The sequence below is a fragment of the Stenella coeruleoalba genome (assembly GCF_951394435.1).
Source record: "Stenella coeruleoalba genome assembly, chromosome: 10".
Lineage (NCBI taxonomy): Eukaryota > Metazoa > Chordata > Mammalia > Artiodactyla > Delphinidae > Stenella > Stenella coeruleoalba.
Genome location: NC_137156.1, coordinates 65,076,022 through 65,091,093, shown reverse-complemented (window position 1 = coordinate 65,091,093; position 15,072 = coordinate 65,076,022). Strand labels below are relative to the sequence as shown.

At 37.2% G+C, this 15,072-nt stretch overlaps 1 protein-coding gene across 3 annotated transcripts in view; it reads left to right on the top strand.

The window, feature by feature from the left end:
• SMARCC1 (SWI/SNF related BAF chromatin remodeling complex subunit C1) overlaps window positions 1-15,072 on the top strand; it is a gene marked incomplete at its 5' end in the record, with an annotated part of 203,228 nt that overhangs the window by 116,597 nt on the left and 71,559 nt on the right. For all 3 annotated transcript variants that reach the window (XM_079933951.1, XM_079933950.1, XM_079933949.1), the window contains 3 exons: window positions 389-542; window positions 1,569-1,682; window positions 6,975-7,034. In XM_079933951.1, coding sequence (XP_079790077.1) covers window positions 389-542; window positions 1,569-1,682; window positions 6,975-7,034 — 328 coding nt within the window. The remainder of the gene's footprint in view (window positions 1-388; window positions 543-1,568; window positions 1,683-6,974; window positions 7,035-15,072) is intronic.

Sequence of the window (15,072 nt, the reverse complement as noted above, 5' to 3'; positions counted from 1 at the left end):
AGAGTGGGTTAGGGTGGGGAATGGATAAGCTCTGTGCCCTAAATCTGTGTAAAGAAAAAAACAAAATGTAGGTCTCCTCCTGTGAGTTTGGTTTACGTGTGAGCTCTTTCACCATGGACCTACATGAGCATTTGTTCCCTCGTTTCTGTGATTGAAATGATTAGGCTTTATACTAGGTTTGGGGGTGCTATGTTCAACATTATTTTGAGTTTATAGAAATTGTCCCTCAAACCAAAATTGTCAGTTACTTTGTGATGGTTCATAGCCTACAAGAGAACACGTTTACTTAGGGTTTTTTTTCGTTTGTTTTTTAATGAAATGTAATGATGCTTATGAAGATGATGAGGTACATTCTCTAGATTTTAACTTTAAGAGCTTTATTCTTCAGGGTTCATGCCTTTTTAGAGCAGTGGGGGCTTGTTAATTACCAAGTGGATCCAGAAAGTCGACCCATGGCAATGGGACCTCCTCCGACTCCTCATTTCAATGTATTAGCTGATACCCCCTCTGGGCTTGTACCTCTGCATCTTCGATCACCTCAGGTAAATTAGTGCAGCCTTTTTTTCAGGTCTGGGTGGTAATAGACAACCACTTCTTGCATTTATATTCAGGAATTACTATTATAGTCATATAATAGTGCTGTTTCTTAGCTGATAGGTTATGTTTGTTTGTTTTTGTATGTTGTAAATGTTTGAGTCCATAAGAATATTTAGTTGTTTAAGATAATGCTCTCCCATTAATGCCAAGAGTCTATGCTTTATCCTCTTAGAGATTTGCTTTCATAACTCATGGCTCCTTTATCACTTCTGCCATCGAAGACACTAATAAAGAAGCAGACTGTATAAATGTGTTAAATTGTTTAGAACTTCCCCTTCCTAACATTTGGAAAGTGGACATCTATGCACACGTTCTTTTTTTCTCTTTTAATCTCTTCTATATAATTTTTTTTAATTTATTTAATTTATTTATTTTTGGCCACGTTGGATCTTTTTTGCTGTGCTCTGGCTTTCTCTAGTTGCAGTGAGCAGGGACTACTCTTTGTTGCGGTGCGTTGGCTTCCCTTGTTGCGCAGCACAGGCTCTAGGCACGCAGGCTTCAGTAGTTGTGGCTAACGGGCTCTAGAGCACAGGCTCAGTAGTTGTGATGCACGGGCTTAGTTGCTCCGCGGCATGTGAGATCTTCCCAGACCAGGGCTCTAACCCGTGTCCTCTGCATTGGCAGGTGGATTCTTAACCAGTGCGCCACCAGGGAAGTCCCTTGAAAAGATTATTATGTCAATCGGATTATGTATACCATTCAGTTGGAATAACACGAATCTAACCTATAAATTGCCCTCCACTATGAAATATTAAAGAAGACTTGTCTATATTCTCTGTGACTTAGGCAAAAAAAAAAAAATGTTTCTTACATGTTGAATTTTTGTTAGAAGTGTAGTGTAAGGTGTAGGTATTTATTTTTTTGTAGAATCTCTAGTGGTTTAAGTGCCGATATTAAACATCCTTAAAAGCCTCTGTCCCGTTTACTTTGTAGAGGTTAATACAGCCATTTATCATTTATTTGACTCATAGGTTCCTGCTGCTCAGCAGATGTTAAATTTTCCTGAGAAGAACAAGGAAAAACCAATTGATTTGCAGAACTTTGGTCTTCGTACTGACGTTTACTCCAAGAAAACCTTAGCAAAGGTAAGGATTTTTCTATAGGGACATATGGACTACAAGCTAGCATGTGCTCTTTGTCCTTCTTCCTTCTAAGAAGCATCATTTTCCGTAAGAAACTTGTTTTACTTTCTGTAAGGTAAGGAGGTGCTTTCTACTTAAATCTGATGACATTTTATAAAAGTCACGTATCTTACCTTTTCTTAGTATGGTTAGAAGATAGGTATTTAAAAATAACTATGATTAATGTGTTAAAATGAGGGGGAAAATGGAGAATTTCAACAGAGAATGGGAATATATAAAAAGAATCAAATACCTGTTGAACAATTGAAAATATACTGAAATTAACCCATTGGATAGGTTTAACAGCAGGCTGGACACAGCAGAAGACAGGATTAGTGAACTCAGGTTAATAGATACATTGAAACTGAAACAGCAAGAGGAAAAGAAATTGGTTGAAGTTGGGGGGACAGGACAAAGAGAAAAGAGTACAGAGACACATGAGATACAGTCAAAAGAATTAATATTTATCATTAGAGACCTATGAGAAGAGAAAGAATGGTACAGAAGCAATACTTGAAGATGTAAGGCCTAAAAATTTTCCATAACTAATGAAAAGTTATCAACTCACAGAATAAGAGAGACTGAACATATCCAAGTTTGGATATAGAGAAAACCATACTCAGGCAAATGGTGCTTAACCTCTTTTTTTTTTTTTTTAATTTATTTTTGGGTGCGTTGGGTCTTCATTGCTGCGGGCAGGCTTTCTCTAGTTGACGTGAGCGGGGGCTACCTTTTGCTGCGGTGCATGGGCTTCTCATTGTGGTAGCTTCTCTTGTTGCGGAGCACGGGCTGTAGGCACATGGGCTTCAGTAGTTGTGGCACATGGGCTCAGTAGTTGTGGCACACGGACTTAGTTGCTCTGCGGCATGTGGGATCTTCCCGGACCAGGGCTCAAACCCGTGTCCCCTGCATTGGCAGGCGGATTCTTAACCACTGCACCACCAGGGAAGTCCTGGAGCTTAAACTCTTAAAGCTAACATCTTAAATCAGCCAAGGAGCAGGGGGGTTGGGGAAGGACACATTCGATTCAGAGGCACAATGATAAAACTGATGTCTGACTTTTCAACAGAAATGATAGAAACCAGTGGACAGTTTAATAATATTTTTAAATGCTGAAAGGAAAATTGTCACTGAAATTCTGTATCTAGTAGAAATACCTTTCAAAATAGAAAGTGCAATAAAGGCGTTCACAGACATTCAAAAGGTAGAGCAGTTATCACTAGTTCACAATGTAAGGACACTAAAGGAAGTTCTTCAGGATGAAGGGTAATGATTCCAAATGGAAGCACGTGATGCTAGAGAAGGAATAAAGAGCATGGAGAAGTGTAAATAAGTAGTTAAATATAAAGGAATGTAGACTTTTTAAACAACGAACATTTTAGGAGGTTTGTAACATGTAGAAATGACAAAAATAGCAGAAAGGCAGAAGAAGAATAAATTGAGTTAAACTGTTGTAAAGTTCTGAAATTGTTGAGAAGGATTGATTATAGGGTAAACTAATAATTTGATAAAGCATTTTGGGAGGGGACTGGATCTGCATGGAAGAATAAAGGGTGCCAGAAGAGGTCAACATATGGGTCAGTATTAAAGACATTTCCCTTTTATTTTTAATTGTTTAAAAGGATAATACTGTTTAAACCAAAAATAACAATATGTATTTAGGTTCACAGCATATTGATATTGAAGACCAAACATCACTAAAAGGACAGGAAAAGGAATTGGAAGTATACTGTATTAAAGTTCTTACACTATATGTGACAGTGCTAAAATATTATTTGAGAGTACACTGTGACAGTTTAGAGATGGATATTGTAAATCTTAGATTAACTATTTAAAGATGCATAACTAATAAGCCAATAATGGAATAAAAACAATAATACTTCACAAAAATGTTACTCCACAAGAGGGAAGGAAACAAGGAACAGATGGAAAGAATAGAAAATAGCAAGATGGAAGATTTACATCTGACCATAGGGATAGTAGTATAGAATTGAACATTAATGGTTTTAATATTCCAATTTAGCAGCAGAGATTGTCAAATTGGTTTAAAAAAATCAAGGACAAACATGTATTGTCTACAAGAAACCCACTTTAAATACAAAGACACAGACTAAAAGAAAATGAGTGGGAAAAGACATACCTTCTAAACAAAAGGAAGCCAGAATCACCATATTAATATTTATAAAAGTAGTAGACATCAGAACAGCTTATTTTACCAGAAGTAGAGGTGTTTCATAATGATAAGGGGATTGATTAATCAAGAGGACGCAATCATCCTAAATACATATGTACCTAATTAAAGACCTTCAAAGTAACCAAATAAATAAATATAAATATAATATATATAAATATATATAAATATATATATTTATATTTATATATATTTATATATTTATATATATTATATATATATATTTATATATATATTTATATATATTTATATTTATATTTATATATATATATTATATATATTTATATATATATTATATTTATATTATATATAAATATAATATATATATAATATATATAAATATAATATAAATATAAATATAAATATATTTTTTTGAAAAACGAAGATATAAAAGTCTTCCCAGGATAGAGATAACTTGACATATTAGGTTAAAAATAATGTCCTCCAAAGAAATCAGGTCCTCATATCTGTAACTTGTAAATATTACCTTATATGGAAAAAGATCCTTTGCAGATGTGATTAAGTTAAGATTTTTAAGATGAGATAATCCCGTATTATTCTGGTGGGCTCTGAGTACCATCACGTTTGTCCTTATAAGAGAAAAGTATAGAGATTTTACATACAGGAGGAGGCTGTAAAATCTATGTGATCTTGGATGCAGATACTGGAATGAGGTGGCTACAAACCAAAGAATTCTGGGGCAGCCACCAGAAGAAGGAAAGACAAAGAATTTATTCTCCCCTAGAGCTTCCAGAGGGAGCATTGCCTTGCTAACACCTTGATTTTGGTTCAGTCATAATGATTTTGAACTTCTATCCTCCTGAGCTGTGAGAGGATAAATTTTTGTTATTTTAAGCCACCAAGTTTGTGATAATTTTTTAGAGCAGCCACTAGAAATTATATACTTGAACCACCTTATTCAAGTGTATAATTTATACACTGTTATACAATATCTATATGTAGTTAAACGTCTTCCTAAAAACAAAACTCTATGCCCAGATGATTCTGCTGATGAATTTGTACCAGGCACATAAGGAAGAAATAATACCAATCTACATAAGTTCTTCCAGAAAGTAAAAGTGTAGAGAACACGATTATAGCTAAACATGTATGTACCCAATTATCCAACTTCTGGCTATATAGACCAGATAAATGGGTTTATAAAAGAATGTGCGAGAACATCCATAGCAGCCTTATCCAGGATAGTCAAAAACTGTAAATAATATAATGGGTAAATTGTGGTTTATTCAAACAATATAATGCTATACAGAGATGAAATGTTTCACTTCTTCATATAACAGTGAGGTTGAATCTGCTTACCATAATATTGGACAAGAAACCAGACCCATAAACTACATACTGAATGGTTTTGTTATTATAAAATTCAGATCCACAGAAACTAGCCTACGATTGTAGAATTCAGAATAGTGTGTATCAATACTTTTGTGGTTTGTTAACAACTGGAGGTTAAGGGGGGGTGCTTTTCAGTATTGATTTGAGTGTTGTTACATGGGTATTATAAGTAGAATTGTAGTCACACTGTACACATAAGATTTGTGTATTTTGTTATACATATATTTTACCTCAATAAATACAAAAGAAAGAAATTCTAAAATCATGTAGAAACCCTGGCCCTGATGAAGTTACTCAAGTTGTAATCAAGAGGAGAAACATTAACTGACTTAAGCCAGTAGGAATGGGGAAAATCCTTTCTATGCTTTGTGGATGAGAAGTGGGGAAATGGTTGCTGTGGACCTACCCAGTAAATGCCATTCATGTCTAGGTTATACAGATCTGCCCTATATTTGGGTCTTCTTTTTCAGAAATTAGATGAAATATTGATGAATGTTGTTCCACTCAGGGCTCCATATCTGATTGATGGTCACTTCTGATGTTTGTTCATTAAGAGTAGCCTTTGGGGGAATTCCCTGGCGGTCCAGTGGTTAGCTCTCACTGCCAAGGGCCTGGGTTCCTGGTCAGGGAACTAAGATCCCACATGCTGCCAAAAACAAAATAAAAAAGAGTAGCCTTTGGTTCTCTTAAAGTAATCCTCAAGGAGTCTGAGCAGTGTATTGGGAGTTAAAGCTACGTACATCTTTTCTTCCTCACAAAGGCATACTTTAGACTTTTAATCCTGCAATTCTTAGATTCCTCTTCTTATTCTGTATTTAAAGACTAGTTATTTTTATTTATTTATTTATTTATTTATTTTGTGGTACGCGGGCCTCTCACTGTTGTGGCCTCTCCCGTTGCGGAGCACAGGCTTTGGACGCACAGGCTCAGCGGCCATGGCTTATGGGCCCAGTCGCTCTGCGGCATGTGGGATCTTCCCGGACCAGGGCATGAACCCGTGTCCCCTGCATCGGCAGGCGGACTCTCAACCACTGCGCCACCAGGGAAGCCCAAGACTAGTTATTTTTAGTACATTTTTTGCAAATGAACAAATATTTCATAATGATATGGATTGAATATTATGGAGACCTAATAAATCATAATTTTTACCTGCAGTGTATAGCACAGTCGTGCAGAAAGGTTGAGTCAAATGAACTGAGAAACTTTATTGACACAAAGGAATCATGGACTATAGAAGTTTTCATTTCTTAAATTGTAATCTCCCAAAGTAGAATTTTCAGAGAAGGGATAATATGTTAGAATGTGTATTTTGAATTAGTAACATATGCGGCTAAAGAATAATATCAAGTATACTACACAGCCAGTCCTCTTCATGAATGGAGTAGAATCTGCAAATCAAGAAGTATGAGTCAGTTGATTTGGTTTTACACAACACAGACTTGGTTTTCTTATAAATAATAGAAATAAGGGGTCTAAGTAATCCATGTCTAATGTCTAAGTAGTCTATGACTCCTTGGTAGATAGCAAGAAATCTTTGAAATAAGCCAGCCTTTCTGTTGGGAGTTTTGGTTCCTTATGTGTTTTATTCTTGTTACTCAGGGACTGACTTTGGTGGATTGCAGAAAACGGTCTGCAGAACTTAGAAGGGAATCCTGATGAGCTCCATTCAACCTTTAGGAATGAGTAAATAATTTCTGAATTTTTATCTTTAGAGTAAAGGTGCTAGTGCTGGAAGAGAATGGACTGAACAGGAGACACTTCTACTGCTGGAGGTAAGCAGATTAGTGATGAAGCCCCTTTATTCATATGAGATGGGTGCTAACTTTCTGTGACTAGCATTTTAAATATACCTTTGGAATTTATCCTGAAAATTTTCAATCCATGTAATGAGTTTTAATAGCATTTTCTTGGGCTGTTGCAGTTTAAATATCACACTGGAGTTGATGTGCTAGCTGTCAGTAGGGGAGATCAAGCCTGGATATGTATTATTTTGGCTCAGGTTGGGTTCTTTTTGTTTTAAATCTGTTGCCAACAATTAAATATTGCAGATTTTCCAAAGCAATCTAGACATCTAACTCTTCCTCCAAAATTAGAAGATCTGGCAACTCCGGGCCCTTATTCTCAGATAGCAATAATTAGCTGGCTGGCCTTGGGTAGCAGATGTTCCTTTGAAATGGGGCATTTCTTCATAGTCCAAATTTTCTTAACTTAGCCCTCCTCAGTCATTGTAGATTAGTTCCCTAGTGCTTGTATGCAATTGAGTGTACAACCTCCGTATTTTCCAAAAGGATTTCTGAAAAGTGGATGAAGATACCTGCCATTGAAAAAATTATCTTGATTATGAAAGCAGAAGACTGTGATAAGCCCATGATTATGCATCGTGTCTCTGTCAGTCAGCATATTGAATGCTTTTTTAATTTCGTTGTCTTTAGAGATTCTTGCAAATTCTTACAGAACTAGATCTCAGAATTATTTCTACTCTGAAGGGTAGGAAAAAGAGAGTATTTGGTTTCATATTTATCAACCAGTTCCGAAGAAGGACTATTTGTCTTTAGTTGTAGAACAACAATTGTTGGGGTAAAATGGAGACTTCATGACACTACTTAGTATTTGTGGATAGTATGTGTGGGAGCTGAATTAGGACCAAATGAGGAAGTTTATTGTTAAATATGTTAGGAATGCTTTTGCCTACATGGAACAGAAAATCTGACGAGCAATACATTAAACCAAAAGAACTTTGGTTTTTTGTTCAACTAGATTTCTTCAGATTGGCAATTCCAAGATTCTTTCCACTGTTCAATTATATCATCAGGTCCCTAGTTTTTCTGTTGTTTTGTTCTGCCTTCCGTAGCTGTCCACATTCTGTCTCTTTGTGTTCTGGTCACAGGAAGACTGGTAGTTCCAGACTTCTCATCCCTATTTAAAACAGAAAGAGAATTGGAAAAGGTACCTGGGGACTTCTCTTCCTGGGCTCTTGTGAGGAAAAGCTTTCCCAGAAGCCCCTCATCAGTGTTTCCTTTCTATCTCACTGATCAAATGGGTCTCATAAACACCTAGTACTGCGTGTGATCCTGGGAAAACAAATACATGGCTTTCTAGTTTCAATAGTGGGTTCAACCTGGAAGAAGTTGATGATTGCTCCTGGTAATTACTGGCAGCATCTACACCAATTATAACTAACATTAGAGCAGTGAATTTATGGAGGAAGAGCACTCCCTTTCACTGGAGTACTGCATCTGATCGAAACTTGTATATCGTATAAAATATGCAATTCAGAAATCAAGTATCAAATAAAAGATTAGGCTAGGGCAGCAGTTCTCAAACTTTCTGGGCTCAAGAAGCACTTGTACTCTCAAAATTTTTATTGAGGACTCCAGAGAGTTTTAATTTATGTGACTTTATCAGTATATATATATTTTTAATCAGTATTTTTTAAACTAAAAATTAAAACTGAGAAGAATATTTAATTCACTTAAAATAACAGTGAACCCCTTTTGAGTTAACATAATTAACATTTTTATGAAAAATATCTTTTGAAAAAAGATATTAGTGAGAAGTGTAGCATTTATATATTTTAACAAATCTGTAATGTTTGGCTTACTAGAATACAGCTGGATTTTCATATTTGCTTTTCTACCAGGTATGTTGTTTTAGTTTAAGTATATTAGGAAAGTCTGGTATCACCTGGATATGTAGTTGGAAGCAGGAGAAGTATCTTAATGGCGTTTTCAGGTAATTATGAATATTCTTCTGTGATAGACATGTCCCTCCTTTTTTTTTTAAAAAAAAACAAATTGAAGGTTTGTGGAAACCCTGCATTAAGCAAGTTGGTTGGTGCCATTTTTCCAACAGTATTTGCTCACCTTGTGTCTCTGTGTCACATTTTGGTAATCCTCACAATATTTCAGACTTTCTTATTGTTATTATATTTGTTACAGTGATCTGTGATCAGTGGTCTTGAATGTTACTCTTGCAAAAAGATTACACACTGAAGGCTCAGGTGATGGTTAGCATTTTTTAGCAACAAAGTATTTTAAAATTAAGGTACAGTGTTCTTTTTTTTTTTCTCGTTTGCGGTACGCGGGCCTCTCACTGTTGTGGCCTCTCCCGTTGCGGAGCACAGGCTCCGGACGCGCAGGCTCAGCAGCCATGGCTCATGGGCCCAGCCGCTCTGCGGCATGTGGCATCCTCCCGGACCGGGGCACGAACCCGTGTCCCCTGCATCGGCAGGCGTACTCTCAACCACTGTGCCACCAGGGAAGCCCCCAGTGTTCTTTTTAAGATATATAATACTATTGCACACTTAGTAGACAACAGTATAGTGTAAACATAACTTTTATATGTGCTGGAAAACCAAAATATCCATGTGACTTGCTTTATTGCAGTATTCGCTTTATCTCAGTGGTCCAGAACTGAACCCGCAGTATCTCTGAGTTATGCTTGTGTTACATTAAAACTTGACCACTGATAGTTTCTTAAAGCTTAGTTGCAGCATGGAATCCATTGGTCTCTCTTGCCCTAGTAATGGATCTTTTATCCATGTATGATTGCATAATGTCTTTCATTGATAAATTGGAAAATATTGGTTTACTGAATTATGCAGATCTTCCAAATGTTGATGCAGTTCATGATACAATATGAAAAAAATCTAATTTGATAATACTGTGACCAATCTCATTAGAAAAGTCTTTTAAAAAGTAGAACAAGCGGGACTTCTCTAGTGGCGCAGTGGTTAAGAATCTGCCTGCCAATGCAGGAGACATGGGTTCGAGCCCTGGTCTGGGAAGATCCCACAATGCCGCGGAGCAACTAAGTCCGTGTGCCACAACTACTGAGCCTGTGCTCTAGAGCCCATGAGGCACAACTGCTGAAGCCTGCATGCCTAGAGCCTGTGCTCCACAACAAGAGAAGCCACCGCAATGAGAAGCTGCGCACCACAACGAAGAGTAGCCCCCGCTCGCCACAACCAGAGAAAAGCCCGCGTGCAGCAATGAAGACCCAACGCAGTCATAAATAAAAAAATAAAAAAAAAAAGAACACGCTTTCATGGCAGATAAGTATTTTTCACAATTGTAATTTTCACTTAATCATTGGCAACAAACACCATCAGTTTTCCTTGGAGTGACTTTTTTTTTTTTTTAAGTCTTTATTGAATTCGTTACAACACTGCCTTTGTTTTATGTTTTGGTTTTTTGGCTGCGAGGCATGTGGGATCTTAGCTCCCCGACCAGGGATCAAACCCATGCCCCCTGCATTGGAAGGCAAAGTCTTAACAACTGGACTGCCAGGGAAGGGAAGTCCCTGGAGTGACATTTTTGAGAATCATTGTTTATTTTTGAGAAAATGTCTGCCAGATATCTGTGTCTGTAAAACCGTGGTGTGGTAGCAATTCATTCTAGTGATGATGTTCAGTGAAAAGAGTGGCTACTTGAAACTCAATCACAAGTGCTTTTCTTTTAGACAGCCGTCATGCTTTGAAAGTTGATATTTAGTCTTCTTGTGTACCTCCCATTTCATAATACTGAAGATTAAAAACACATGGGTTAAGATATTTAGATTCAATAAAATTAATTTTTACTGTTTCATCAAGGAAAAGTTTAAGTAAAGTTGGCTTATTTTGCTTCTGCAAGTGTGCAGCACTGAAGAATAAAATGACAGGACAGTATGGTGCCACTGCCTTGATTCATACTAAGGGGTCATACTAATTGCTTTTGCACCATTGAGCAAATGTCAACGTAATGAACAGACAGTAAGGTCCTAGTATTATTCTGAAAATGATTTTGATCTTTCAGTTCCTGTGAAAGGGTCTGGTGCTCCATGAGTATCCAGACTACACATTAGGATACTTTGGGCCTGGTGATGGCTCACGTTTCTGCATTGCTTTAATTTGATTTTGAGTTGTTCCCACAGTTGTGGTTCATTAAGAAGTTTTAGTGGTGTATTAACTCTTTCCTTTTCTTTTTTACACCCCTCTTCTACTTTTCCTTATTCTCTTAGTCTCTCTCTCTCTGTGTCTCTCTGGATCAAAATTCAAAAATATTTGTTCTTTTTGAGGTTTTTTTTTTTTTTTTTTTTTGTGGTACGCAGGCCTCTCACTGTTGTGGCCTCTCCCATTGTGGAGCACAGGCTCTGGATGCTCAGGCCCAGTGGCCATGGCTCATGGGCCCAGACGCTCTGCGGCATGTGGGATCTTCCCGGACCGGGGCACGAACCCACATCCCCTGCATCGGCAGGCGGACTCTCAACCACTGCGCCACCAGGGAAGCCCTCTTTCTGAGTTTTTACCACTATTTTAATTTATTCTTATCTGTCCATTGAGTATCAGTGATATGCAAAGAGCTTATTTTCTGAGCTCCTTTTTATTTATTTCAACGCTGTCTTCTCTAGCCATATGTGCTATGGATGTTAATTTTAAAGTTCTCAGTATTTGTGGGGGAATGTATGGGATATGCATTTGTATTGCTTGTTTAGAATCTGTGGGCTCTAGGGAGAAATTAAATTGTGCAACACTACCTGAAACAGGCTCCTGTCAGTCAGCTCTTTTCCTTGCTGCATATTGATAGTCAAAATTTTCTCCTCCGCTACATTAAGATTCGTGGATAGTAAATACAGAGTGAGGTCAGAATGGTGAAGCTACTGTTTAACCTGAGCATATTCAAGAAAACCACAGTATCCCCACACAATAGTGCATTTTCTCTCCTGCAGGTGGAACCTGTGCAGTGGTTGATTTTTCTTTTAAACATGCTGTTGAATCAACAGGTGTTGTCTGTGCTTACACAAAGAGAAATAAAAGGCTTCCCAACAGCATTGTTTACCATTAACACCTTCTGTTTTTATAGTTTATTGGTAATTAATAGCTTAAGACTATGAAGTCAGAAGAAAAATTTTTAATCGATTTATAACCAAAAACATGGTCAGTTTCTCCCTGATAAATCTGGAAGATTCATTAGGGTTTATTGTTGTCTGCCTACCCCTACCCTTGCCAAAATCATACCATTTTATCGGACAAGTGTATCACACAGGCAGCTTCCCAAATATTTAGGATTATTCTTGAGACCACCACTTTTTTTTATTTTTAACCTATCCCATGCTTCGCTTTTTTTTTTTTTTAACTTCTTTTTTGGAGTATAATTGCTTTACAATGGTGTGTTAGTTTCTGCTTTATAACAAAGTGAATCAGTTATACATATACGTATGTCCCCATATCTCTTCCCTCTTGTGTCTCCCTCTCTCCCACCCTCCCTATCCCACCCCTCTAGGTGGACACAAAGCACCGAGCTGATCTCCCTGTGCTATGCGGCTACTTCCCACTAGTTATCTATTTTACGTTTGGTAGTGTATATATGTCCATGCCACTCTCTCACTTTGTCCCAGCTTACCCTTCCCCTCCCCATATCCTCAAGTCCATTCTCTAGTAGGTCTGTGTCTTTATTCCCATCTTGCCCCTAGGTTCTTCATGACCTTTTTTTTTTTTTTTTTTTAGATTCCATATATATGTGTTAGCATACGGTATTTGTTTTTCTCTTTCTGACTTACTTCACTCTGTATGACAGACTCTAGGTCCATCCATCTCACTACAAATAACTCAATTTCGTTTCTTTTTATGGCTGAGTAATATTCCATTGTATGGAATATTCCATTGTGTATTTGTGCCACACCTTTCTTTTTATGGCTGAGTAATATTCCATTGTATATATGTGCCACATCTTCTTTATCCTTTCATCTGTTGATGGACACTTAGGTTGCTTCCATGTCCTGGCTATTGTAAATAGAGCTGCAGTGAACATTATAGTACATGACTCTTTGAATTATGGTTTTCTCAGGGTATATGCCCAGTAGTGGGATTGTTGGGTCGTATGGTAGTTCTATTTTTAGTTTTTTAAGGAACTTCCATACTGTTCTCCATAGTGGCTGTATCAATTTACATTCCCACCAACAGTACAACAGTTCACTTTTATTTAAAACTACTTTATTTGATATTGTTTCTTATCAAAGCACAGTTATTGTATGGAATGCTGCAGGTTATTGTTTTTGGTTGTGTTCAGTTTATTGTGTTCCTACAAATATTGAGGGCATAATTTCAATTTTGCAAATAACTAAAGTGGAATCTATTCATTGGACAAATGAATGCAGTTTGAAAAAGATCTTTAATTGGTAGACATGCATAAGATCAAGAAGATGGAGTCATGTTTGAGTAAGATTTCATTTGTAAAATGTGTGAGGAATTTCAGGTATTTCACCTGAAAATGCATCATCAGTATAAGAAGCCACAAAATGCATCATCAGTATAAGAAGTCCTTACAGCAGTTTGAAATGGCATTGATAGAATCAGGGTGCCAGAAAGAAGAAATAGCACCATTCTATTCCATAGTGACTAAGGGGATTTTTAAAAAGAGGCTTTCACGATTTCTTTTAAGTCCACAACTGATTACAGTATTCTTCCTGGTCATTTATCATTGTCCCTGGCTTTGAAATTGAGAAAACTTGAATCTGTGAGCTTGTTGGTTCTACCTGGTTAACTTGTCTTTCTCATGCCTGCTTTGCTTTCTCATGCTTTGTATTAAATAATTAATGGCCATAAAATCTTGCACCTACAAAGAAAATCCATGATATGTATTAATATTTGTTTATCCGTAGATGGGTTTCTCATTTTATACTGGCCAGATTATAGAAACAATAGCATTAGAAGGTATTCAGTAAGCAGCCTCAAAGATTTTTCTCACAGTGTGCATGCACTTGACCTACTTTGCCTTGATATGCAACCCAGGAAATATTTTTTCCTGTGTAATTTTATTTATTTTTTATTGAAATACAGCTTATTTACAATATTGTGTTAGTTTCAGGTATACAGCAAAGTGATTGTGATTCAGTTACATATATAATTTTTCAGATTATTTTTATTACAAGACATTAAATATAGTTCCCTATTCTATACAGTAAATCTTTGTTGCTTATCTTCCTGTGTAATTTTGAATTACACTTTAGATGAGTATGTCTTCCAGTAAAAAAAAAAAAAAATTGTCTTGAAGAAAGCCTTTTTTTTAAAATACAGGGGGGTTTTGTTTGGTTGGTTGGTTGTTTGGTTGGTTGGTTTTTTGGCCTTGCCGCTTGGCTTGCAGGATCTTAGTTCCCTGATCAGGGATTGAACCTGGGTCCCTGGCAGTGGAAGTGAAGAGTCCTAACCACTGGACCGCCAGGGAATTCCCCAGGTTGTTTTTTTGATGCTTGGAGCCATGCAAAAGTCAGATTCCTTTCCTTCTTTAGTCCAGTTACCTGTGGTTAAATTGAGCACATTTTATTGGGTACTATGTTTCAGGCACTGTGGCAGATGCTGTAGATTGAGATGGCTAGGCCATAGTCTCTAGAGTTAAGGAATTCATAGTCTAGTCTGTGACAGAAACCGATTAAAACACAATTAGAGATATGACTGGAGCATGAGAGGTACAGAGGAGTGGCTGCGCATCTGGGCTGGGTGGATGAGATATAATGGACAGCTTCCTGGAGTGGGGTGCTGGTGTTGGTTCTAGTACATGATATTTCCAGTGCAGAACAAACTGTACATAGGCACAGTACTTAGGAACAGTGTTGTGAGATCTGGGTATTTTTGGAGCATTAAAGAGTACGGAGGTGAGGGGGAAGAAGTAGCTGATACCTGGTCATGTTTGGCCTTAATTCCGTAAGATAATGATGAACACTGAAATAGTTTCAGGCAGGAGAGAGATCGTGTCCTGTATCAAACATACTTCGCTCTAGCAACAGGAAGAAGGATGAATTTAAGGGTAGAGAGACAGGCAATTCTAAGAATCCAAG